Source organism: Alosa pseudoharengus, unplaced genomic scaffold (genome assembly GCF_046254945.1).
Source record: "Alosa pseudoharengus isolate Yale_2024_CS ecotype anadromous, Long Island Sound unplaced genomic scaffold, YU_APseudo_1.1 YU_APseudo_1.1_scf_18, whole genome shotgun sequence".
Classification (NCBI taxonomy): Eukaryota; Metazoa; Chordata; class Actinopteri; order Clupeiformes; family Clupeidae; genus Alosa; species Alosa pseudoharengus.
In genome coordinates, this window is record NW_027468650.1 from 25,768,087 (window position 1) to 25,795,020 (window position 26,934).

At 39.4% G+C, this 26,934-nt stretch overlaps 2 protein-coding genes across 2 annotated transcripts; one reads left to right on the forward strand and one right to left on the reverse strand.

Annotated features, from left to right (window-relative positions):
- LOC143131507 (phthioceranic/hydroxyphthioceranic acid synthase-like) lies at positions 1-9,252 on the reverse strand. The gene is made up of 6 exons (XM_076291157.1): positions 9,207-9,252; positions 8,767-8,920; positions 8,512-8,672; positions 6,948-7,151; positions 6,366-6,547; positions 1-5,541 (listed from the first exon to the last, which is right to left on the reverse strand). The coding sequence occupies exons 1-6, from the start codon at positions 9,250-9,252 to the stop codon at positions 1-3; spliced, it is 6,288 nt and encodes a 2,095-aa protein (XP_076147272.1).
- Positions 9,253-19,282: 10,030 nt separating this feature from the next.
- LOC143131509 (patched domain-containing protein 3-like) lies at positions 19,283-22,885 on the forward strand. Its single transcript, XM_076291158.1, has 4 exons — positions 19,283-19,969; positions 20,440-20,567; positions 20,964-21,109; positions 21,240-22,885. Exons 1-4 carry the CDS (start codon positions 19,283-19,285, stop codon positions 22,883-22,885), a joined length of 2,607 nt encoding a protein of 868 aa, XP_076147273.1.
- Positions 22,886-26,934: the final 4,049 nt, after the last annotated feature.

The window sequence follows — 26,934 nt, forward strand, 5'->3', positions numbered from 1 at the left end:
CTATAATGGTGTGTCATCATTCCTTTCTTCTATATCATCTTGTGAATGTTCCATTAGTATTGCTGCCAAGATTGAAATATTACAGTTAGGATCCAGTAATTTGACAAGAGGGATGTTTACACCTCTCTCCTGGAAGATAAGATTCTGCAGGGTCATGCCCAACATGGAGTCCACACCCAGAGCTGAGAGGAATGTCTCATCATTCAGCTCATCATACTCAACACCCAAGGTCTCACTGAGTATGGTCCTGATAAACTCGTTTGGGGAAGAGAACGATTCTTTGTTATCAGCTGGCATATCAGACATTTCTGCATCAGTCAATTTACCTAAAACTAAAGTGCCCAACCGTTTAGAGAGAGAGGGATTTTGTGAAAACCCATGGTGATACATAGCTTTTAAGTTGAACTTGCAAATGACTTGCTGAGCTTTGTTCAACATAAGACACTGCTCTAGGCTCTGAAGGATTTCTGGACCATGCATCACCATCAATCCTTGGGCCTCTAGAAATTTTTGCAGATGGTCTTTGTTCAACAGAAGGCCAAGGTTCAAGGCCCCCCAGTTGATGGACTGCGCTGCAAGTCCGAGACGCCTTCTATAATGACAGAAGGTGTCAAGAAATGAGTTAGCAGCTGCATAGTTTGTTTGGGATGCATTGCCTAAAAAGGAGGCAATTGATGAGAAGCACACAAAATAGTCAAGCTTACAGTGCTTTGTGGCATGATGGAGATTCAGCGCTCCATTCACTTTGGGCTTCAAGACCTTCTCAAAGAGGGATTTGTCAAGGTTCCCTAAAACAGCATCATGAAGCACAACTGCGCTGTGAAATATCCCCTTTATGGGGCAAGAGGTGAGACTTTCCTCAATGGTAAGGATGGCCCTTTTCACTTGTTCAGGGATGGCAATGTCACATTGCAAACTGACAATCACTGCCCCACACTGCTGCTTCACGGCATCAATCTCTAGTTGCATCTCAGAGCTGGGGCTCCTCCTGGAGAGAATGACAATGTACCCTCCACCTCTCTCAGCAATGAACCTCACAGTCTCAAACCCAAGTCCTGTGAGTCCTCCAGTCACAATGTACACACAGTTCTTGTTGAAGAGTCTGTGTTCTCTTGGTAGCAGTGAAATGTCAGAGACTGCATGCTTACCATTGCTTTCATGCAGCATCACCATGGGCATAGTTCTGACACTGAAGTAGGACTTTGGCTCAACAAAGGGCAATATGTCAATGCTTCCAGTTGTGCTCCTCTGAAATGTAATTGTTGGGAGAGCTAAAAAAAATTTGTCAAGGTGCAGTGCCCTCAGCCATTTGTAAATCTGTGGTTGGTTTGCTCTAATTGAGCCTTTTGCCAAAATGCTGGAGACCTCAATGGTCTGAATGCAAGCAACATCATTGTCTTCTCTGAGAATGTTCTGAGAGCCAATAGTTGAAACCTTACTGTCACCAACAACAACAATATTTTTGACACCAGACATGGTGCAAGCTTTGACTAATAAAGATTTGTCAAATGGAGGCAGTAAGACAAGTGCATCAAATTTGTTCAGATCTTGCAGTGTCCCACTCAGCTCAGTTGCAACAAAGGCATTCCATCCAGACTTATTTGCAATCAGAGTGAGGGCTTTCACCAAACCTGAGTCAGGGACAGAGGAGAGGATGCCCAACTTGCCATACCATTTCAGTTTGGGTAAAGTTGAGTGGAGTATCCTCCAGACTACTACATAGTATGAAACACATGGGAGGTCGCTCAAAAATGGAAGTTTCTTTGTTCTGTAGCAAACATCTTCTGGTAATACAATTTTTGAGGAGGCCATTACAGGGTAACATGCAGCAATGTGGTCTCCAACTTTTAGTTTCCTCACACCTTTCCCCACAGCTGTCACAATGCCACTGAAGTCAAGTGCCAGGAGCTTGTGATTGTGATTTGTGTGTTTGTTCCAGTATATTGCTTGACCAAAGTTGTGGTCAGAGACACTAACTGAATAGTAATCTGAAGAATGGACACAAATTTGACCAAGCTGAACCTCAACATTTTTGTCTGGTATTTGTCCAACTTCCACATCAGAGGGAATGGCAGATATACTGGTCATTCTGAAAGGGTCTGCTGTCTGTAAAGTGAAAGCCTTTGCTTGTGAACTGCAAACCTTCTTCTCTTGATTTACCGTGACAGGCATTGTGGTGTTTACAATTTCTGGTTGGAGAATCTGACCATCTTTCACTACTAACTCTGGGTATTCGCTGCAGGGGTAGGAGGTCAGGACCTGATTAAGGGCTTTAATGTCCTCAGTTGAGACAGAGCCGATGTCAATCAGCTGAAATGTAAATTCAGATATTTCAGCTGCACATGCTCTTGTCATGCCTGAAAGCACAAACCCTGGACTGATATGGTCCACTGTGGTCTCTGAAGATCGATAAGTCACTACTCTGACAGAGTTTGAGTAATTCATTTTCCTCAGTTCTAAAAGTATTTGGCGCAATTGTTCACAACAATTTGCCATGTTTGTCAAGACATCATCAACTGGCTGAGTGGAGAGGTCTTGATTGCCCCACATGAACAAAATATCTGTGAAATTTTTCCTCACATCTGAGATGTTTACCTTAGCAAACAATGCAGCCGGTCCCTGTTTTAACACTGTATTTGCATACTTTAAGGAGATGTATTTTGAGCCATTACTTATATATGGTTTTATGGCCAAGGAAATGGCATTATGGTCAGAAAAGACCAATGCATTGCCTTGAGGCTTTGTTGATTGTACATCCTCTGAAATGATGCTGACATCATTGTGAAAGAAGTACTCCTCAAGAACATGAGAAAAACTCCCAACATACTTGACCACTAAATCCCTCACCTCAGCAAGAACTATTCCTTCTCTGTCTGTGAGACAGCCACACACAACAAAGTGATCATCTGCCAGATCAGTGGCTTTTATATATATTACCATTTCCTTCTGGAGGGGTTCCAGCACAATGAAACTACCAACAGCTGAAGGAAAGCTTGGTCTGACTACATTCCCTTGGCAACCTGTGATGAGTGTCATTTGCATTAAGTAATCCAGGATAACTGGATGAATGGAAAATTCATATACTTGACTAAGTAACTCCTCTGGAACAGTCACAAGAGAATATGCCTCCCTGAATTCCTCCCCCCAAAGAATGTCTCCCTTGTTCTTGAAGACACCACCATATTGGAACCCTCCCATGTCTAATTTCCTGTACAACTCATCAGATTTGATAACAGATGTGCATCTGTTAGATATGCAATCTAACAAAATGTTCCTTTCGTCCACCATTTTCTCTCGTTTACATTCTATGCTTCCTGATGCAAAGACTGTGCTGCTGGAATGAATCTTAAAAAGGGTCTCATGCTCAGCTGGTTCAAGTGTCACCTTTAGCTCAGGTTGACGCTTAGTCAGCAGAAATGGACTCAGGAAGTTGATACTCAGTTGCAGTGTGTTGAGTGGAGCCTTTGGTTTGGCATTCGCCATGTAAGCAGCCAGGCCAATCTCAATATATAAAGCCCCTGGGATGATGGAGACTCCATTGTTTTTGTGTTCTGACAAATATGAGAGTTCTTGGGATGACAAATCACAAACAAACTCATGGGCTATCCGTGTCTGTTTAAGGACAGGGTGGCCGCTTGCTGTATTCTTTGGTGCATGTGAAAGGGTGATGTGTTTCTTAACACAGTCAAACTGATACCTCGGAAGGGAAGTTGGAACGACCTGCATGCCAGAATAGAATTGATCCCAGTTAGCACTGAATCCTAACTCAAACAGCTTACTGAAAGTGGCAAGCAGTGTCTCATGATCTTTTTCAGGCTGTGCTGAAGACAGGACAGTAGAGTCATTCCCAAGTGTCTCCATGATGTTTCTGTACAAAGCTCGCCTGGGACCGATCTCTACAAACACAACATTCTTCTTGTCTGTAGCTGCTGCTGTCAAAGCTTTTTCAAATTCAACAGGCTCACGGATGTTCTTTGACCAGTATGAGCCAGTGCAGAAATCATTATCGCTAGCTATTTTTCCTGACACAGTTGAGTACAACTCTGCATCCATTTCATTTTTCTCCAAAAACCCAATGCTGCTCTCTACCTCTGACAGAATTGGATCCATCATGTGGCTGTGGTATGCAGCAGGGACATCCAAGACATGAAGAAACAGAGTCTTGCTGTTTGCTGAACTGCTTAACATTCGATGCAGGGCCAAAATGGATTCTGCATCACCTGATAGAGTGCAAGATGTAGGACTATTATGGGCTGCCAAATAAATCTTCCCTGAGAATGAAGGCAGGTATTGAAGGACATCTGTTACAGCCATGTTACTGACAACCAGCATCTTCCCACCAGTGACCTTGTTCTGCAGTACACTGCGGTAATGGATGACCTTCACAGCATCCTCAAGTGACAACAGACCAGAGCAATGAGCAGCAGCAACCTCTCCTACAGAATGCCCAAGAACAACATCTGGTTTAACACCCCAGTGTTTTAAGAGAGAAGCAATGGCAACCTGAACAGCAAACAGGAGAGGCTGAACAGTATCAGGTTTTGAGAAAACGAGTTCCTCAACGTCATTCTCAAGTGCATCTATCAAGCTCTGACTTTTGTAGCTTCGTAAGGCAGTTTCAATTGCCATGATCTTTTCTCTGAAAACAGGCTCTTCTTTGAGCAGCTGTCTGCACATGCCTCTGTATGTCACACCGTTCCCACAGAAAACAAACACTAATCTGGGATCTGATTTGGAGGGAATTATCTTTTTGTCTAGAGAAGATTTAAGCTGTATTCCCAAATCTGTCAAAGAAGAAGTTCTGAACACCTTCCTGTATTTGTGTTTTACATGACTTCTCTTACACGCTGATGTGTATGCAAGACTTTGTATGTCAGCTGTTGTCTCCTTGGTCAGCTGTTCAGCCATATGAGCAATCATGCTGGTAAGAGATTTTTCTGATGCTGCTGAGAACACAAACATGTTCTGAGATTTCTGAACCTCTCTATCGGAATTGATTGGTTGATTATACTCTTTGATGATAACATGGGCATTGGTCCCCCCAAAACCAAAGTTGTTTATACCTGCAGCCCTTCCAGTGCTTGGGGCTATCCATTTTTGTGGCTGGGTAGGTATGATTAAATTCAGTGCTTTAGCATCAATGCTAGATCCATCCTCTGTGTAGAACACTGAGGGCACAATTGTTTCATGTTTCATCATTAGGAGAACCTTAATCAGTCCTGCCACCCCTGCTGCTGATTCAGTGTGCCCTATGTTTCCTTTAACTGAGCCCATATAAATCTGCCCAGATCCTGCTGGTCTTGCTTTGGCAATGACCTTTGAGATACTGCCTGCCTCTATTGGGTCACCTACTGGTGTTCCAGTCCCATGAGCCTCAATGTACTGGACACTGGTCAGGTCTCTCTCTGTAGAGTAGATTCTGCTGAGAAGCTCCTCCTGCTGAGCCATGGATGGCTTGGTGATTGGAGTAACAGTGCGGCCATCTTGGTTCACGGCTGTTTTGCTGATAATGCCCCATATGTGATCACAGTCTGTTAAAGCCTGTCAAATGTAGTCAGAATATTGATGTGAATGTTAATGAAAATGACATTAATTATTATGACCGCCGCGCAGCGAAGCTAAATATAGGTTTAGTCAGATTTTCCAATTTATTAAGAGTTAGAAATAATTGTTTCGTCTACCCCGGTCTTTCAGTGTCCCGGGAATCATTGACGGAAATTTGGACATGCGAAAAAGAAAAAAAAAAAAAAATCTGACTAAACCTATATGACCGCCGCTTCGCTGCGCGGCGGTCATAATAATATGAATGTAACATTTAATATTGTACCTTTTAACATATTACCGGTTGACTTTAAGGCAAATAATACACATTTAGATCCATATTTATTATTAAAGGAACCATATGTAAGATTGTGGCCAAAACTTGTACTGCAATCACTTTCAAATTACTGTAGAGCGGTGTATCCCCTCCCCCCTGACTCGAGGTTGCCAACCTGGATGCCGAAACACTACTGACTTCGTGATTAGTAGATAGGGAGAGGGTGGCGCATCAGGCCAAAACACAACATGACATGACAAAACACAACATCAACATCAGTTGAGGGCTGCAACTTCACTTTTTAAATGGCAATATCCTGGCCGGACTACTGTTGTCAGTGATATAAGTATTTGAAATGAACATGATTTCTTAATGTCTAGTGACATATCAGGACCATTTTATGATCAATTGAAATACATTTCTTACATATGGTTCCTTTAAAAAAAATATGAACCATTGTAGTAATATGAGATATTACTTTATCATCTACTTTTTAACCATTCGTTAAAATTACAATGTTTATAATAAAAATGTTAACATGTGATACCCTTTCCAGAGGTTTTAAAAGGACAATGCCACAGCCCTCCCCTCTGCCATATCCATCTGCTTTATTGGAGAAAGGTTTGCTGGTGCCATCAGGTGAGATCATCTTGGCTTTGCTGAGAGCCACAAAAATGTTTGGCTCAACAATGCAGCTGACGCCTCCACACAGAGCCATATCACAGTCACCTGTATGATAACACAAATCGAGAGACATTCATATGATGACACGGTGAAACCTTGGAACCTATGGTTTTTATATCACCAATATGAGAGCAATATAAGAACATTAGATTTCTTAACTACATTTAAGTAGTCAGAATATAAATAGGCTACCATGCTGTCTTTTGTAGACACGGTACATGAATATTATTGATTAGTTACGATTAGAAACTGTGTTGTAACTGTGGTTTTTATATCACCGATATGAGTACAATTATTTCTAACTCTTAATAAAAGACCATTACATTTTATACATTTAAGTAGACAGAATACAATTAGGCTACCATGTTGTCTTTTGTAGACACGCTACATGAATATTATTGATTAGTTATAATGTGAAACTTTTGTGTTGTAACTGTGCTTTTACCTTGTCTGATGCCTTGGCAGGCAGAGTGAAGGGCTACTAAGGAGGAGGAGCAGGCACTGTCCAGAGCAAATGAAGGCCCAGTGAGATTGAAAGTGTAGGAGATCCTGTTGGCTGCCACACTCATAGCCGTACCCGTGGAGAAATAGTGGGTTATTGTGTTGCTGCTGCTACTTAAACTGATCTCATAGTCCCTGTTCATGAGACCTGAAATGACAAAGTGGCTTTGTTCATATATATACCACATATTCCTTTCATATTGCACTATGTACGACACTTTGGTCAGTGTGAACTGTATTTTAAATAGGGTAAGGCTATTTGCACCCCTGGTACAATTAGCAGTGTATGCTATTCGTACCCTGGTGCAATAAGAAGTGAATTCTATTCGTACCCCGGTGCACACAGCAATGTGTCCTATTAGTACCCCGTCTGGTACAAATATCAATGTATGCTATTCGTACCCCGGTGCACATAGCAATGTGTCCTATTAGTACCCCGTCTGGTACAAATATCAATGTATGCTATTCGTACCCCGGTGCATACAGGCATGTGTTCTATTAGTACCTCGTCTGGTACAAATATCAGTGTATGCTATTTGCACCCCTGTGCATTTAATCTGGCATATTAATCACACAATGTAATAATATTATTTTTTTTTTAAAACAAGCAACATGTTTTTTGTTGTTGTTACATAACAGAGTGTGAATAGCTCAGCTGTGTAATACACTCTGAATAAGGTATGCTGTTTGCATCAATGTACAGTTTGAAGTGGATGCTATTCGTAGCCTGGTGTTTATAAAACTGCATGCTATTTACACCCTGGTGCATGAACTAGCTAATTGTTGCAATCAAAACTTCCGTTTGAGAACCGATTTCTTGTTCAAATTGCGCGCCTTCTCTCCAGAGACGTTGGTACACATGCACACTCACTCTGCCAAAACGCATCACATGGGATTCAAACCCAGGTCTCCCGCATGCCAGCCCTTGCCTGTGACCACTGCACTATCTGCTTCCTCAAAGAGGCATGAACGTCATATTCATGAAATTTCTGTTAGCTAACAAACTGACGGTTGTATGTGTTCACTGAACAAAGATTATGAAAATAAAACACAACTTTTCCATCTCATATTTAATTTGAACAGATATTAGTGCTGAAACCGTTCAGAATTCTTCACTTTCTAATGACGAAAAAACGAATGTCGCCATGTGTTTTGGGCACGCGAGCAAAATGTTTTTGTTGAATAGCCCAGTTATGTGGCCAAGGCTATTCGTACCAGACACTCCGTTTTAAATATGCTTTAGAAATAATTCGTACTTACTATTCAAGATTTATCATATTCTCATTTATTCACAATTTCTTCATTTTCTTATTTGTTATTATTTGCTGTTTGGTTCATGTTTATACCACATGTTACTTTCATTAATTTCTTATTTGGCAACAACATTTGGATTCTATGCAGTATATGCAATATACTATGCAAACTATGACATTAGTATTGCAACAAATATTTTTTGTTGCACAATTCTTGCACAGGATATTTCCAGAAGTGTGCATTAACTACTGTACCTATATAGACCCCTGTTCTGGTGCCACTGGCCTTCTCCATGGGAATCCCAGCATCCTCCAGGGCTCTGTAGGAACACTGCAGCAGCAACTTGTGTTGAGGATCCATCTGGTCAGCCTCAGCATCTGTGATGCCAAAGAACTTGTTGTCAAACTCGTTAAACCTGTGTAAGGAGATTGAGAAGTTACTAAATCAATTCAACATTAGCTGTTGAGGACAGTCATCTTTAGAATTGAATAATTTTTGTAAAAATATACCCATTCATGAGAGCAGCCCTCTTGGTCCTTGTCTTTCCAGGTTTGTTTTCATCTGGATCATACCACTGGGAACAGTCAAATCTCTCATCTGGAATCTCTACTGCACAATTCCTACCTTCCACCAGAACCTTCCATAAGTTGTCAAGGCCTTCACCTGCACAATGGTGGCAGACAAATGTAAATGATATGCTGTGTAAAAAAGAAAACAGAGACATATCTGTATTCTATCAGAATTGGCTAGTATTTCTTGACAGTGGCAGACACAGACTGCCTTTTTCAGTGTAAATGAGAATATAAGGATAAAGTTAGTCTGAAAGTACTGTATGGGTCTCTACATGATGGCAAAGAAATTGTTTTATAAGCACTTCAAACACGCATAAAAAAATATAGATTCATCAAAACGATCTAAAAAAGTTAAGATAGATAAATATTGTTCTCACCCCCTGGAAAATTGCATCCAATCCCAACCACAGCAATGTCATCCATGTTGCCAAAGGGAAAACCAGCTATATCTCCTCATTTCTCTACAGTGTCTCTTCAGCTATGTATGTTTTTTATAATCTGTAAGATAGTTAAACATTAAGCATCTGCTCTAGTACGTAGTTATTGCCTGCACCCACTAAAACAATGTTATCATTGTGGCAATAAGGAAAACTATAAAACGTATGCCTTGTGGACTGCCGTGAATGATGTTTCAGCATGTCTAGGTCAATGTACATGTAGTAGCTAAAATCATAATTCAATCACTCCCTGAAGTTATAAATTGTTCAATCCCATCCATACTAATAAAAATGGAATATGTAAAAAATAAATAAAAAAAAAGACACCATTTTGGTCATTGTTTTATCATACATGTAAGCCATGTTACATTTTTTCAAATTCAGCTAAACTCTGACAAAGCCATTTTATTCCAAGCAAGTGTTTCTACTGGAGCATGGACGGTATGGGCTGTATTTGTTTGGATGTTGGGCTAAAAAAATTACACCTTTATGAAACAGCATCACAGATGAGGTTTGGTTTTTAAAAAAAAATAGCATGTCAATGACAATCCACAATGATGTCAAAAATGACAAAAACTGCAATTGACTAAATAAGACTTGAAAATATATGATAAAAGATATGAAAATATGTATGTACAATGAACAGGGGATGATTAAGTAAACATATTTATGCACTTTATTTGAGGAGTATGTTAACATTCTTCTATCAATTGAATCATCTTTTTTATGTTTTACATTACTCAATGCCCTGCAATATTGATGCTGCTAAATTAACACTGAGGCCAGGATCACACTTAAAACACAGCAGCAAGAGTAGCCAAACATAATGTAATGCTCAGACCATAATTATTCAGTGAATTCAAACAAAAGTCTATCTCATTGACAAAGTGATATGAAGTACACATGTCTGCACAATGGAAAGAAACATTCTGCCCCTCTAAAGAATTGTATTGCTTTGATTGGTCAGAATGCCTGAAATCCTCCTTGGACACATTAAACTGACAATGATGAGCTTCACCTTACACTGTTAAAGTTGAACCAAGTTCTGAGTTCATGTAGAAGACAATTATTGTACAAGAAACCAAGGTTTTCCATATGGTGTATCTTCCTCTATGAGAGTTTCTAAAGCCATCTCTTTAGGGTTCTCTGATGCACAACCCTTATATGTGTACCTTAAAGGGCCTTTGGATTTCTGTAGGAATTGAGTTGGCTTGAATGCACCATTATGTTCATGGCAGTTGCACTCTTCAACTGAAAATGCTATCTGTGGTCAAAGGATGTCCAACTTAAGGACGTCCAATTTCCTTGTGGAAACTCACATAGGTCACTATTGTGGAGAGATAGTGTGTGAGGTGAGCGATAAAGATAGATAACAGGCTTTAGTCAATCCTTGTGTTAACTAATAGAAGTCCAATCTTTGAGGAAGTACAGATAAGTACTGCTCTTTATCACAGTCTGGGAAAAACCCATTGGCAGACCCTGAAATCACTTTCAAGCATTAGTGACCTGAAATTGATACGGCCAGCTATAGCCAGTGGAGTTTGATGAGCTGTGGTATCAATGTGCCCTTTTCGGTTTATTGAAAAGTTTCACTGTACGAGCTGGGAGACCCATTAAAAGTTTGTTACAGTGTGAAATGACCATGGCCTGTACAAAGATTTGTGTGGCATATTCAGATAGACATGGCCTGCTTTTTTCATATAGAATCGAGTAAAATGGGATCTATAATAATAATAATAAAATTTATTTATATAGCACTTTTCAAGCACAAAGCACAGTGCTCTACAGACAAACAAACAAACAAAACAAAGCAAAAAACAAAACAATAGTAATGATAACAACAATAATAATAATAATAGTAATAATAATAATAATAATGATAAAATAGTAAACTACCAAACTACAAACACAAACTTAACTAAATATATATAAAAAAGAAAATAGAAAAGGTATACAGTATACAGTAGTACCCAAGACAAAATAAACAAACAGAAATGATAATAATGATAATAAATTAGCAGAGACATGAGTGGAATCATTCTAGTGACAGAGACAACATAGTCAAAGAATAAGTTGGTCATCAATCATGACACCCATGTTTCTTGGAAACTGTGTGATATAGAAGAGATTTTGATGTTGATATTGTGATCTAAGGTTTATTTGGACTGAAGGACCAGCAGTTTTGTGGGTTCAGCTGAGGGTCATGTTCCTTCATCCACATTTGTGGATACACATGTCAGGACATCTAATTGGTGTTCAGAATCAAGAGTTTTTTTCCCTTCTTTATGCTCCCCCCCCTTTATGCTTTCCCCACATTCTCCAGTGACAAATCTCAGTCCAAGCGAACTCAAAAGTTGGAAGCCCTGTCTTAGTTTGTTGGCCAGTGAGATACTGTACATACAGCACAGCTCTGTGCCCTCTGGCCTTTGTCACCATAAGCCCATCTCATTCCTTCCTGCAGTTTCCCCTCTCCTTCCTCCCCTTAGCAGCTTGCATTATGGTCAGAGAGGCCCTGACATCTCTTTGACCCCTCCCTCCGGCGTCTCTCGCCCACTCAACCAGGCACCCTCTGTGCCCGTCCGCCGTTGCTGCCCTCCCAGCTGAAATGACAAGACCAAACTGCCCCAATTGCAATAGTCCAGTTTGGAGATAACCATGGCCTGTACAAGATGTTATGTGGGGTCTTGTGTCAGAGAAGGTCGGATGTAATGTTGTAAAGGACAAACCGACATTATTTTGCAATCGAGGCTACATGCGCAGAGAAGTTACGTGCAGATGTAGTTAGGGTCAGAGAAGTTGAGTCAAGCAGGACGTTAATCTGTTGGGGAATAGCTGTTTTAGCTGGAAACACCAAAAGCTCAGTTTTGGAGAGATTAAGCTGAATGTGCCGATCTTTCATCCAGACCGAAATATCTTTAAGTGATGAGGTCATGAGACTTTGATACTTTTTAAACTATACAACCATTGATGATGGTAACAAAAAAGAACATTCATTAACCAGTAAGTCAACATCAACTAGAGACATAAGTGCCATGGTCTTATAGAAGTGATCTACAAAAACATGAGGTATCAACATCTCAATCACCAGGTATTTTTATCAGAAGGATCACAAGGATAAATTGAAGCATCATAATATCTAACTGGGTTCATGAGCTGTCAAATTATTATTATTATTATTATTATTTATTTATTTATTTTTTGTGGGGAGGAAGTCTCCAAGATTTTGTAAAAACATGCAGTCATGCTTTGCCAAGAAATGTTGTCAATTTGAGATACAGTAAACCATAAAGGTCTCATCGTGGCCTTTATCTATATAACCACTGATAATGGTAACAAAAAAGAAAGTTATGGGAATTCTGATATTTTATGGCATTACCAGACAGTCTTTGTGAGAACATTCATTAATGTTTCACCAGTAAGTGTTACCAACATCAACTAGAGACATACGTACCATGGTCTTATAGAAGTATAGTAACATCTCAATCACCAGGTCTTTTTTATCAATGGTCTTTTTATTGACTTTTTCAATCTTATTACAGACAAGATATGAAGTTTAACAGTTTGACATAATTGCAAACCCCACCACCTCCCGCACCCCAGATACACACCCATAACATAAGGAAATAAAGGAGTAAATAAACTAAAATAAATAAATTAAACTAAAAAAAAACAAATGATAAAATTAAATAATAATAAATATTGACCAATCATGACAAGTTATCTCTGTGCTTGTGATTGTATTTCATATGAGAAGCCACAGTGTTAAATGAGCGAGTTGAACCATCCAGTCCAGAGACTACTCCTCAACTACAGTACACTGTCTGGAGCAGTTACGCTCTCAAGAAAGGGGCCACAGATCTTGTAGAACTTATTATGACCGCCGCTAGCGAAGCTAGCGAAGCGGTCATATAGGGATTGTCAAAGTTTTTTTTACTACTCCATTGGCATATCTACTTCCTGAAATTTTTGTCAACGATACCCGGGGCACCGAAACACCGGGGCACATGAAATTTGGTGTGTATGTAGCCCCACTAGACTTTTACGGAAAAATTTCGTTTGGTCCCCGGGGGCCACTCCCCCTCCGCGCTGGGCCCCCCGAAACCCAAAAAATGCAGTTTTTCCTGAATAACTACCTGAACCGTGGCACCGAGGATGAAGACATTTTTATGGTATGTTGGTCTCAAGGGCCCACATCAACCTAGCCCATAATCACTCATTTGTGATTTGCACCCCCCCGGTAAAAAAATGAAAATGCAATATCATTCTGCTTTAATCGCCCCTCTCTTCAGTTAAGACGTTCAGAACTGCACCAAATTTTATGTGTATGATTAACCTGACATTCTCTGGGGGTATGCCAAGTTTCGTAGAATTTCATCCATGGGGGAGTCTAAAAAATTAAGTTATGTGTACATTTAGTGACTGCACACTCATTGTCCTGTAGATGGTGGTGCACACATATACACACGCACACACACACACAGGCACGTATACCATCAGTATCGGCAATCAGAATGGCCGATACATAATTACAAATTCAGTAGGATTAAAGGAAATCTAGTCCACTAGATTGCATCGTTGCAGTGAGACGTAATTTTGTTGGAAGTTAATCTAAAGTGGGTTGGAAAGACACTAGCTTCCTACAAGGACAAGACAAAGTAGTTTACCGCAGAGAACGTCTAAGGGTAGGATGATTTCTGCATGACATGTAATTCCCATTTCCTCTTTAAGCCGAAATAAATCTGAGAATGTTTATCGGACATGCTTGTTTTTTACTGCAGGTAGGCTACGTTAATCCTATCAATAGCAGAACGTAGGTAAAATAATGTTACCGTTAGCATGGTTGAGTGATGGAGGCCAATTTGATTATTGATGTATTTGTAGAAAACCATAAATGCGTTTATAGGCTACCAAGCAAATTGATAACAGCACTAATTGTATCTTTCGACTGTCATCTCATTTGCTTATGACCATAACCTAGGCTACTAACAGGAGCTAAGTGAGTTAGCCACAACACGTTCACTACGTGATGGTTTTTTAATGGAACATATATATAGGCTACCTGAAAGATAACCTGTCTATGATGCGTCCTAAACACCGGGCTGGGACATTTCTGCTCAAAGTCTCAAAAAGCATCTGAGTCAACGTTCATTCCCTAACACCCATATAGGCTCAATCCTCTATTTTCAAAGGTGATTCAAGTAAGGAAGAGCATAAATTCGTCAAAGTGAATAATTTGTGTCAACTGTAGATTTATTAACGCACCCGTGATGATCTACATCTCCATTTAAACCAGATGTTTAAGAGCGCACGTTGAGATGTATTCAGGGCAGGGCTGTACCTACACATATTTGTTGCACGTGCTACAAAAATCATTCTTTGCAATGGATGATTTAGTACCAACGTTACACCGGTCAGATACAGTTTTGCCTATGGCTATACCGTGAGACTGAGGCGCTTTTTGTTTGATCGAAGTGCGTGTTTAGGGTGTGAGAGGGGAGTCGATGTGCTTTGATTCCAGCTTGGTAGTTGTCTATGCGATTAAAAAACACGTGTGTGTGAAGTATCCAAACGCTTTCATTATGGCTGCTTTAGCCACAGACCTTGAGCAACTGTACAGTGGGTTGGGTTCCATTTAGAAGTGTCCACTTCATTCGCCCTTTCCGTGATTCACTAAGCTACGTGAAACGTATTAGGCTACTACTGATATGCAAAACTATTAACTTTTCGCCAAGAGGTGTCAGCTTGATACTGTAAGGTGTAAGCCATTGGTTCCAAAGGAGATTTTATTTGGGTCGCCAGCATAGCCTAGTGACAATTTGTGTTGTGTAATAGGCCTAGCATACCTTATATAGCTTATAGTTTATTAACAGTCACGGTTTTGTCATAACTCCCTCTATGCATTTTTGCATTTAGAATAGCTCTAAAACCGGGGGGCGAACACGTCGCAGGGGTGCGTGCATATCTCAATCGCAAAATTAAACAATATTTCTATCGGGCGCCTACCATGGACTAGGCTGGGTGAAAATCAAAAGATTGCGTCAAAAGATTGAGCTTGGTCTGACTATTGAGCTTGGTCAGACTAACCATGGACCTCATAGTTGCAAAATGCAAGGGAACATGAATCAGCATATTATTTGCGCAAACAATAACGGACAGTAGCTCTTCAACTTTGCCCGTTAAAATGTGTATGAACAGTCTCGCAACACATTTCATGAAGGCCCTTTTGGACATGTCAGTTATTTTCACCACTGGGTAAAACGGCATTTTGTTTTAGACTAGGCCTACTGGTATTTAATTTGTGCATTGACAATAAAGCTGAACATCATATGAACTAGATGACTAAACTTATGCATATGTAGAAGAAGAAACATTCACAAAAATCCATGACATGACCTCTCTTCTTGATAGCTGTTGAAAACTGCATGGAACTGACAGGGATTGTTTTGTTTAATAATAAATAACTAAATACATTATGCTGCTACCTTCTGCTTTTCCCAAATACAATGTAGCCTACAGGTGTACCTTTCATCAGTCCAGTTGCAATGGATGGACTGTGATGAACTGCCCTACTTGTGATTGTTTAGAGATTTTAAAGGTTTTATAACAATGCTACACATTTTTTGGCCCAGAAACAAATCTATTCACCTTTGCAGCGCCAGTAGGCTACTTTGTGTGCGGAATGTGTGCAAACACACATTCCAAACAAGCATACACAAAAGTTTCAAGAGTGGGGGATGGAGTAGAAGATGGAGACAAATTCATTAATATGATTTATTTTCGCGGAATGGATGTACAGGATTGAGCGGCGGTCATATGTTGTACCGCTATGCGGTACATCTAGTTTACTGATCCTCTGAGACTATATCTAATCTTTTCTAGTGAGAGGAAGGACAGTGTGTCCTTGACCCAGTGGACGTGTTTGGGTGGGTAAGCCTTGCTTTTGGTCTTTGAAGAAAGGCTTTGCGAAGTCTAGGCTGTTTACCATTCCAAATGAATGATGAAATTATAGAATCCAAATATTTGAAAAATGATAAGGGAAGAAAGACAGGTACTGTATGCATTGGAACAGATACAAGATAGATAGATAGATAGATACTTTATTGATCCCCAGGGGAAATTCAAGGTCTCAGCAGCATACATACAACACAAACACTACTAACCAATTATTATTACACACCAAGTACAAATACTTGGGAAGAATGGTCATTTTAATTAAGTTGATACATCCAATGAGAGTCATGTTCAGAGGGGACCATCTTGAGAGGTCTGTTTAGTTTGTTGTAGTAGTTGGGCAAAATTAGCCTTGAAGAGCTGGTTGTAAAAGTGCATAACGTTGGCCCCTTGGTATGTAAAATTACTCTTAGCAATCCTAAAAGGTACCGTTAAGTGCAGTTGTAATGCTTCATGACTAATAGGGAAAAGTTTGCTCTTGTGCAAGTTCAATTTGTATCAAATGGTTTGTTCACTGTTGTAGACTTGTCTTATTGAGTTAGAGCATGCAAGTTCTAAAGTGACCTTGTAGAGAATATGAGGAAGAGTGTGCCTTTAGAACACATTTGAACATGTTATTTATAATGCAAAACATTGCATTTGAACAATCATTGAGCAACCAGTAGGACAGTATGTACTGTAAGACTTGTCGTTTACATAGAGTTGCAGGAGTAGGAGATGGAGTGAAATTGAGAAGAGATTTATTTTCTTTGGATTCTACATATAGCACCGTGCTGTGGATATATCTCATATTATATATATAACTCCTCTCGCAGTTACTCTCCATTGGCTCCCTATAGTAGCCAGAATTAAATTTAAATCTCTCACTTTGGCCTATAGGACACTGACTGGATCTGCTCCTAGTTATTTTAACTCAATAATCCCCCAACCGCCCCCTGCGGTCTTCTGATGAGCGTCTGTTGTGTCGACCAGTCATAAACGCTAGGTCTAATTCAAGACTTTTCCTCAGTGGTTCCATGTTGGTGGAATGAGTTGCCCAGTGCTCTCCGTTCCTGTGATAGTTTTGGGTCGTTTTAAGAGGGGTCTAAAGATATTTCTGTTTAACATGCACTTAGTTTGTTAAGTGCTTCTTGTATTACAGTTTTATTTCCATTAGGCTGTTGATTAATTTGACATTGTTTATTATTGATATTCTCCTTAATGTAGTCTTACCATGTTATTGTTTTTATATTATTGATTGATTGGACATTATTGTTTATTATTGCTTTTTTCCCCTCATTTTCATTCCTTATTTTATTTTAGGCTATTGATTGAATTTACATTGTTGTTTATTATTGCTATTCTCCTTATTATAGTTTGACCAACATTCTAATCTGTTCCCTGTTAAATTTTAAATATTATATATTTTTTTATTTGTATGTCGCTTTGGACAGAAGCGTCTGCCAAATCCCATAACCAAATATTATGAAACCCCATATTGTACATCTATTTTATATAAGTAAAACACCATATATATATAAACGTATGCGTGGGACCTCTTATCAGAAGAGAACATTTTACTTTTCCCCTTCCCTCAATAAATGAATAGGTGTGTTTCTGTATACTGTAACTCGCTGCAATTTGTTTTGGCACAAACAACTATGCAATTGTTCATTGTTGAAGTGTCATCTAAGATGATATAGCTTGACTGACTCATTATCAAGCTGTAACTGTCTGGGGTAGCTGTAGCACTAGTGCAGATACAGTAGTCATAAAGGGAACATCTGTAAAAGTACATTCATTAATGTTTTACTTGTCATCTCAATGACGGGATATAAACTTGACAGCGCCCTTCTCAAAATAGTTTTTGTTTCAAAATGAGTTATGGGTTCATCCTTGCAGCTGCCAGTGCCAGTGTCTTTGATGCATCATTTTCATTTCTGTATTTATTTGTTATACTTTGAATGACTTTGAATAAATGTATAAATTATACATTCATTCAAAGTCATTCAAAGTCAGTCAAAGTCAAAGTCATTCAAAGTCATTCAAAGTCAATTTTATCTTAAAGAGGCAGAACTGAATGGTTTACATTTGATATCTAAAAAGATTGTAAATGCCCCTGTCCTGTCCCACAGTTTGCCAATATGCAGGACTAACAGAATCTTTGTGCATGCCTGCAGCCACTGGTCTTTTAAGTGACTTATTATTTCAACCCTGCAGATTTCTAGAAGCCTGGGATGTGTCATTGCAAAATATGTGGGTGTCAAGAGAATGTGTGCTCATTATACTATAAGTGTGCCATTATTTTACTCTCAATTCTCGTCTCATTTGACTAGATTGTGTGTAGAATCGTGCACACATTTTACTAAAACTAAAACTAAATCTGAACAGAGGTGTCATTGCATGATTTTTTTTTCTGTAGTATATCCAGAAAGCGCACTCATTTTACTAAAATGTGCACGTTTTCCTAAATTGTGCACTCAAATTACAAAATTAAAATGAGATCATTTAGTAAATTGAGCACACTATTTAGGAAAACATGCACATTTTAGTAAAATGAGTGCACACTTTCTGGATATACTACAGAAAAAAATATCTTACAATCACACCTCTGTTCAGATTTAGTTTCTGGTAGCCTATTGTAATGTTTTTTTATGTTTTGATTTGATTTCATTGTCCATCTTTTCAGTTATGATTTGTGTGGCTGAAGTTGTGTGGATACTGCTGTCTGCTTGCCCCTTGGGAAAATATTATTTTCTTATTATAGGCCTACTTAATCACCTATGCTATCTGGAATTTGTGTACATTTTTGCTTATACGACTTTTTGTCCAAATACTTCTGTGTCGTTGCTGTGGGCATACAGGTGCTATATTTTTTTACATATATTTTTTTATAATTTCCATTGCATGTGCTGTCGAAATATCTCATCATCCGTTAGGCTAATGTTTAACCAACTTCGCTCTGTCCCGATATTGCGCCATAAGCCTAATAAACTACAGTTCAAGTTCAGCATTGCATGAGTCTGGTATCTTAGAACCAGAGAAGGATAGAGAATCATTCGTAGTGTACAAATATCGGCTTTAAAATGCAGAAATGCAACACAAATTGCGTAGAGAAACCGTTATCAAAAGGCTTTAAAAAACTTGGACGTATCGTCGGTAAATATCCGTGGGTGTTCTTTGTTTTACCCATGATAATATCAGCGGGTTTCGGTGTAGGGTTTTATTTTCTAAACGACAGAGAGGCAAACGACATCGAAGAGCAATTCACTCCAAAAAATGGTCCAGCTAAGTCAGAAAGAGCATTTATCAAAGAGAATTTTCCGCAAAGCGAGCAGTTTTCTAGTTTGAGGCTTTACACAGAAGGAACATTTGCTTCACTAATCGCTGTGCACCCAATAAACATTCTCAACTTAGATTCTTTCGAAGAATTAGTAAAGTTAGACCATAAAGTAAAACAGATCAGAGTAAATGACAGTAAGCTGACATTTTCAGACTTGTGTGCCAAGGAAAACGGAGAATGCGTGTTAAACCCGATTCTGGATTTAATGAACGCCTCTATTAATGATAACACATTGATAGATTTCCCCTGGCACGGCAGAGAATTCATAGGGACAGCAATTGGCGGCGTGAGTACATACTCGAACAATACCATTCAGTCGGCGCAGGCAATACGAATGTTCTATTATTTGAAGGAAGACCAGAAAAATGAAACAGACCTTTGGTTGAAGAAGTTCATTCAGACTTTGTCAGAAGATGCAAATCTCAACATGGTAAGTTGAAGCAGCAAAAGCAGAAAAATCTACCTGGACCGAGGCCGCTAAGAAATTCATGCATGTTATGTGAAAGAAAGTCTACTTTGCTTCAGGGCACATAGCCTATAATTGGCCTATACCAAATGTCATCCTTGTGGTGAGAATTAAGTGTATGTGGAAATGAGAAGTAATCATGTTTAAGTTTTAGGAGTAGGTTAACACCATCTTAATTAAAATGAATTTGTGCATATGACATGAAATGTCCTTGCCATATGAAGGTATTGTCCATTTTCATTGAAATGAGTTTTCCTGTATAATCTAAGACAGGCCTATAGGCCATTGTTTTATAAATTAAATGTTTGTGGTATATTTCATTTGTGCTGAGCCCAGCCTGTATTCTCCTCTATTATAATTTAGACTATATTATAGATGTTTTGAGATCAAAGAAGATATTGAATTGCTTTGTGTGTACGTTCTTGCTGTTACAGATCTCTGTTTCCTATTTCACTTCAATATCACGAGCAGAGGAATTTGAAACAAATCCACAGACAGTGATACCATTGTTCTCCGTTACTTACTTTCTGGCCATTACCTTCTCCATAGTTTCGTGTATAAGGTACTGTTTTGAAATCATCAATCATGTATTGTTGTTTCCACTGTAAATTATTATTTGATTACGTAAATATGGAATGTAGCCTATCTGTGTGTGAATCTGTTCACTTGACATAATATCACTTCAGCTCATTGAAAGCAATACTGTGTCAACTGTTGAAGTAATTTAATTATGTTCAACCTTTAAAATGAACAGTCTTTGAAATTCTACAGGACAGAAAAAAGTGCACGCTAACTATATGATCTTGTTATAACAGCGACAGACTCAAACAATCATTCATTTTCAACTGTAGCTTTCAACTGTTTCCCATTCTGTTTCAACAGAAAGAGTTTGCTAATGCTTGTGATTGCTTTCGATATGCATGTTTAACTGCATGGTGTCATATCTGTGCTCAATCAGGCTGGACTGTGTGAGGAATAAGGTCTGGGTGGCCACCTTCGGGGTGCTGTCCGCAGGCCTGGCGGTGCTCACCAGTTTTGGACTGCTGCTGTTCTGTGGGATGCCATTCGTGATGACGGTGGCGTCTTCTCCCTTTCTCATTCTTGGTATGCTAAAAGACATCCAGTTTATGTTCTTTTTCTTTCAAAGTTTTTCTCAACACACTGAATCTAAAAACTCCTGGGATTATGAGATATAGTCCATAGCTTTTACATCATTTGCCCTCTCTTGCCACAGGTATTGGTGTGGATGACATGTTCATCATGATTTCATGCTGGCAGAAAACAAATGTCAGAGATGAGGTGGAAGATCGCATGGCCGAGACGTACCAGGAGGCTGCTGTTTCCATCACCATCACCACTCTCACTAATGTCTTGGCCTTTTACATCGGTCTCATGACCCCTTTTGGGTCAGTCCAGTCCTTCTGCATGTACACTGGCACAGCCATCCTCTTCTGCTACATCTACAACATCACATTCTTCGGTGCTTTTCTGGCCCTGAATGGACGACGAGAGGGAAGCAACAGACACTGGCTTACATTCAGGAAGGTTGAAACTCCAAATTCAGACAACAAGGGCAATGCATGTTCAGTTGGAGGAGCTTATGATCACCAAACAGGTGCAGAGGAGGAAATGCCCATTAATGTCTTCTTCAAGAAGTATTATGGGCCATTTCTGACAAAGCCTTGGACTAAAGTGTTTGTTATTTTGATCTACTTAGGGTATTTGGCCGGTAGCATATATGGTTGTTTTCAAATGCAGGAGGGAATTGATCTAAAAAATTTAGCACCTGATGATTCATATGTTGCTAGCTACTATGATAATGAAGACAGATATTTCTCAGAGTATGGCCCTTTTGTCATGTTAGTTATTAAAAATGAAAACTTTCAGTATTGGGAGGAAAGTGCTCAAGCAAACCTCAATACATGCCTAAATAAATTTGTATCATCTAATATGGTTGCCACAAACATGACTATATCTTGGCTTGGATCCTATATTAGTTATGGAAATGGTTTGGGATTAAATCTTACAGATGAAAAGGGTTTTATGGAAAATTTACCTCTATTTCTTCTACTGTCAGGTTTGAGACAGGATGTTAATATTTCCAATGGCAAAATACTGGCTTCCCGAATATTCATCCCCACTGTAAACATCATCACTGCAATTGATGAAAAGAACATGTTGAACTTTTTTAGGGAAACAGCTTCCACTTGTGGGCAAAACATGGATCTGATGGTCTACCATCCTGCCTTTATTTTCTATGATCAATATGCAGTCGTTGTTAGCAATACCATTCAAAATATTGTAGTTGCTACTGTGGCTATGCTTGTAATTTCTCTTCTGTTGATTCCACACCCTCTCTGTTCTCTATGGGTGACCTTTGCCATTGCCTCTGTAATAGTAGGTGTAGCTGGTTTCATGGCTTTGTGGAACGTTAATCTAGACTCCATCTCCATGATCAACCTGATAATCTGCATCGGCTTTTCTGTCGACTTTTCTGCACACATTTCTTATGCTTTTGTCTCAAGTGAGAAGAGAACAGCCAATGAACAAGCTATTGATGCCATATACAAACTTGGGTATCCAATTATACAAGGAGCTGTCTCTACTCTTGTTGGCGTTGTGGCCCTCTCAGCAGCAAAAAGCTACATTTTCAGGACCTTTTTCAAGATTATGTTTCTGGTCATCTCATTTGGTGCACTCCACGGCATCATGTTCATCCCCATATTCCTGACATTGTTTGGGTGCTGTAGTGATTCAAGCAGTGTGCAAGATGAAAAGGACCAAACTGAAAATGGACAAAATCGTAGCAGTAAGATGCAAATGTCTGGGAAAAGCCAACAAAGCCATCCAAACTGTTCAACAGGTTCTGACTGTTCATAAAATTGTGGGGAAGTATCAAGAAACTAAAGCACAAATATTGCAATGTATTACTGTATTACAGTGCTGTCAACTTATCATGGGAAATGTGTGTGTATATATATATATATATATATATATATATATATATATATATATAGCTTTTTTTCAATGTGATGTTGATGTGATTATATTTTAATCACATCATGCTTTATACAGTTTCTGTCTTATATTTATGTTCTATGTCTTGGTAGCTAATATTTAAATATTTTCTAACCACACTACAGATCCATACTTTATATTTAATTACTTATTTTCCATAATGTGTGGGTGAAATGGTAACATTCTCTATAGAACATTCTTTGTCATTATTTCTGTGTAATCATGATAATAAACTGATAATTTAATTAGATGTGGAAAAATGTGCTACCTTTTTGGGAATGAGGGCTACCTGAAGACCCGAAATCATATGGAGGGGTACTCATTTAAAACAAACATGCCCTCACCCCTTTTTTGCGAGGGTAGTCCTCCTAAATAATAGGCCTATGTGATTTTTACTTTTATTATCAATATTGTGCAGGCCTATACGTCTTTATATTAAGCAACTGTATTTTCAAATTTAATATCAATAACCTATGCAACACTACCAACATTTTTGTTCAGTTTGTTCTATTCAAAATTTTCATGGGGAATCTAATGTATTTTTTTTACAAAAAAAAAAAAACTATCTTTTTGTGCAATTAATAATTTGGGTTACAATTTGTACCCAATTTATACCCACCCACCATTATGAATTCAGGGGTTGTTTAAGTTCTGATTTCAGTGGACAATTCGGTTTTAACATTTCAATAGTAATCGCCCACACCACCCTAACATATGAAAACTCCTTTTAAAGTTATTGCACACCTGAAATCTCTCCATGATCTGACAAAAAAAGGTAATGCACAGTCCTGCTCAGTCATGCATGCTACAACATTTTCAGCGCTATTATACAGCAGTAGCCTACGGAGGAGAAAAGGCCTGTGTGAGCTAAAGCAATTGTTTTTCAGTCCTTGAACATCATGCAAGAACCGTATTTGACCAACATGGAATGGCCACAACATTTTTGCAAAGATATGCTTCCATTGGCTACACCAGACGAGCAAGTTTTTTCCCCCTTTACTCTGTCTATGCGTGCGAGCAGCGTGTATGCGCTCCGCTTCCGTTGTTGTTTAAAGATTGAATGGGAAACGGATTTGAAATTTAACGCAGCTACAATTTGTATGGTATCACCAATATCAATTTAATGTTACATTGGCTACATACATTCTTAAAATGGTTCTGGTCTAGACTTAACTATCTATTGAAAACTTCACAATAGAGCGTGTTTTTAGAGCGTGATCTGCAGGCGATCTGTTGGCTTTTTTTAGAAGGTGCGCTGGGGGCGCCTCATAGCTAGTGACGAACTGACCGAAGTGTCGGTTAAATAACCCGGTTCGTGTCACTGAGCCGGGAGAATCGAGTGTCAAACGTCAAAAACCGACTCAGTGTTCCTAACATCATTCGTTTTCACATACAGAGCAACACTGGCTTGATTGGCTGTGCTCGAGTGTTCTCGTCGCTACTCTTTTATCGTATCGCGTATTAGCGCCTCTACTGGAGTGGTAGTATAATCAGTCAAACAAACTATGATGAGCCTGCATGGCTCTGGGCCTCATAACCGTGGCTGCCAAACGAGTCAAACAGTTCGCTAGGTTCTCCGGGCCTCGTAACCGTGACTGCCACACGAGTCAAACAGTTCGCTAGGTTCTCGGCAAGTTGTAATCAACCGATCACATAAGCCTTTCTAGTGCAAACTAGATGCTTATGTTCATGGAAATCTTATCGATGGGAAAGTATTATATCACATACCTACAAATACACATAGGCCTAATGTTATCTTAGTAGTCATGTTAAATAAATGCTTAGAAGTGAATGACTGTAGGCTGCAGGCTGTCACGAGGAGACAGAATGAGACCGAATGTAACCGTGCAACCGCTGTATCTTTATCTTGTCTTGGTTCTCGGCATGTTTGATTCATACCATTGTTAGTGCAACGTAGCCTAGATGGATTTATTCATGGCAATTCACACATTATCGATGGGGAATTCGCCTACATCTCATATTAGCATACACGTCATATTATCTTAAAGTTATAAAGTGAAATGTTAGAGAAGTGAATGTTGCTGGCTTCATAGTAGCCTCACGAAGACCGTGCCAGGCTGAACGAGACCGTAACCGAGGGTGAGTAATGATATCAAACGGTCTAGGTTCTCGACAAGTTAGTTATTAACCAAGCCTTATTCTAGTATCCTAGATGATTGTGTTCATGGCAATTTACATTATTGATGGGGAAGTAGCCTACATCACATAAGCTTCAAATAGGCTACACGTTATCTAGGTAGCCTAGTTATAAAGTTAAATGTTGCTGGCTTCGTCACGAAGAGACCGCGCATAGCCTACTTACTAAACGAGACCGTAACCGAGGTATAGGCTATGAGTCTATGTAATCAAAACGGTTGTCTAGGTTCGCGGCAAGTTATTCCATGCCTTGTTTTTAGTGCATCGTAGATGCTGTTCATGGCCATTCATATATCGATGGGGAAGTTCATCACATAGCCTACAAATACACGTCATGTTATCTTTGTAGTTAGAAAGTTAAATGTTAGAGAGGTGAATGTTGCTTCATAGGTTCACGAAGTGACCGCGCGCCAGGCTACTGAAGGAGACCGTAACCGAGGGTATGAGTCTAATCAAACGGGTGTTATCGCAACTTTGAGTTCGCAGAAACCTATTTATTTCTCGTGCATCTTAGGTGATTGTGTAGCCTACATAGATGTTCATAGGCTACATTACCGATGGATATACAATACAAATACGTCATGTTATCTTGGTAGTTATGTTAAATGAGATGTTTGTTGGTAGGTAGGCTGTCACGAGGAGACTGTAGGCCTACAACAGGTTAGAGACCGTAACCGTGAATGCATGAGTAATCAAACGGGTTTCTAGGTTGTTGGTAAGTTGAGTTATCAACTGATCCCAAAAGCCTTTATGTTTCGTGCATCTTGGAATTGTTCATTGAAATTCATATGCTAAATTACAAAGGGGGGAAATATTATATGACATAGGCTATATGTTATCTTGGTAGTTAGTTAAATGTTAGAAGTGAATAGGCTATTGGTAGGCTCAAGAGGAGACCGCGCACAGCTGACTACTGAACAAGACTGAATGCAGTGCTTGAGTCTAGTGTAGGTCAATATGAGTGTGTATGTCAGCTAATTTCAGAGACATGGAGAGCATGACATTTGCAGGTTGAGGCTACATGTCTTGGAGCGACTATGGCAGGGGAAGTAACGCGCGATATAACCCCCCCCCCCCGTCGCGCGAACCGGTGACCGAATCTATTAACTCGGTAGGCCAACCAACGACCGTCCGGTTGAACCGACTTGCGTATAAGAGTCGGTTGTCCCATCACTACTCATAGCCGTCTCGTGGGCTACCTGGTGCCCGCGGGCACCGTGTTGTAGACCACTGTATTAGATATTCCTGAAATAAAGGCTATATAATATACAGTAATGTGCAAAAGTCTTAGGTACCTTACCAGTGGCGTAACAAGTCAATGGTGGGCCCAGGTGCGAGAGCGCTACACGGGCCCCACATCAACGAATTTTGGCCCAAGATGAATTAGCTCTGATACATGCAATACACATTAAGGGTGACTTCAATTGTTAATGCAAAGGGCCTGAGGCACCGAAGTAGTTTAGTTACAGATTACAATTTCAAATAAAAAACACACGACTACATATCCATTACATGTCAAAACATTAAAAAATGATTTTATTAACAGCCTGCAGGCCAGGGTAATCTAATATTACTGCATTAACATCAACTCGCATGGAATTATGGGAACACTCAATGCGCCTCTTCAACCCTCTGCTGAAACTGCAAGCGTAGATTGCTTGCTTATAAACTCGCACTGCGCAGAAACAAAACTTAATGTAGCCTAACTTATTTAACCGTCCAGAAACCAAATAAAATTATTCATATGCATACAA

Bases quoted from the DNA above. Each gene is read 5' to 3' on its own strand.
- LOC143131509 (XM_076291158.1), top strand. From the start codon at position 19,283: ATGCAGAAATGCAACACAAATTGCGTAGAGAAACCGTTATCAAAAGGC. The intron at 19,970-20,439 runs GTAAGTTGAAGC...TTGCTGTTACAG, and splicing joins AAGATGCAAATCTCAACATG to ATCTCTGTTTCCTATTTCAC. The intron at 21,110-21,239 runs GTATGCTAAAAG...CTCTTGCCACAG, and splicing joins TTCTCCCTTTCTCATTCTTG to GTATTGGTGTGGATGACATG.
- LOC143131507 (XM_076291157.1), bottom strand. From the start codon at position 9,252: ATGGATGACATTGCTGTGGTTGGGATTGGATGCAATTTTCCAGGGG. The intron at 7,152-8,511 runs GTACAGTAGTTA...TTGTCATTTCAG, and splicing joins CAGAACAGGGGTCTATATAG to GTCTCATGAACAGGGACTAT. The intron at 6,548-6,947 runs GTAAAAGCACAG...GTTATCATACAG, and splicing joins CTGCCAAGGCATCAGACAAG to GTGACTGTGATATGGCTCTG.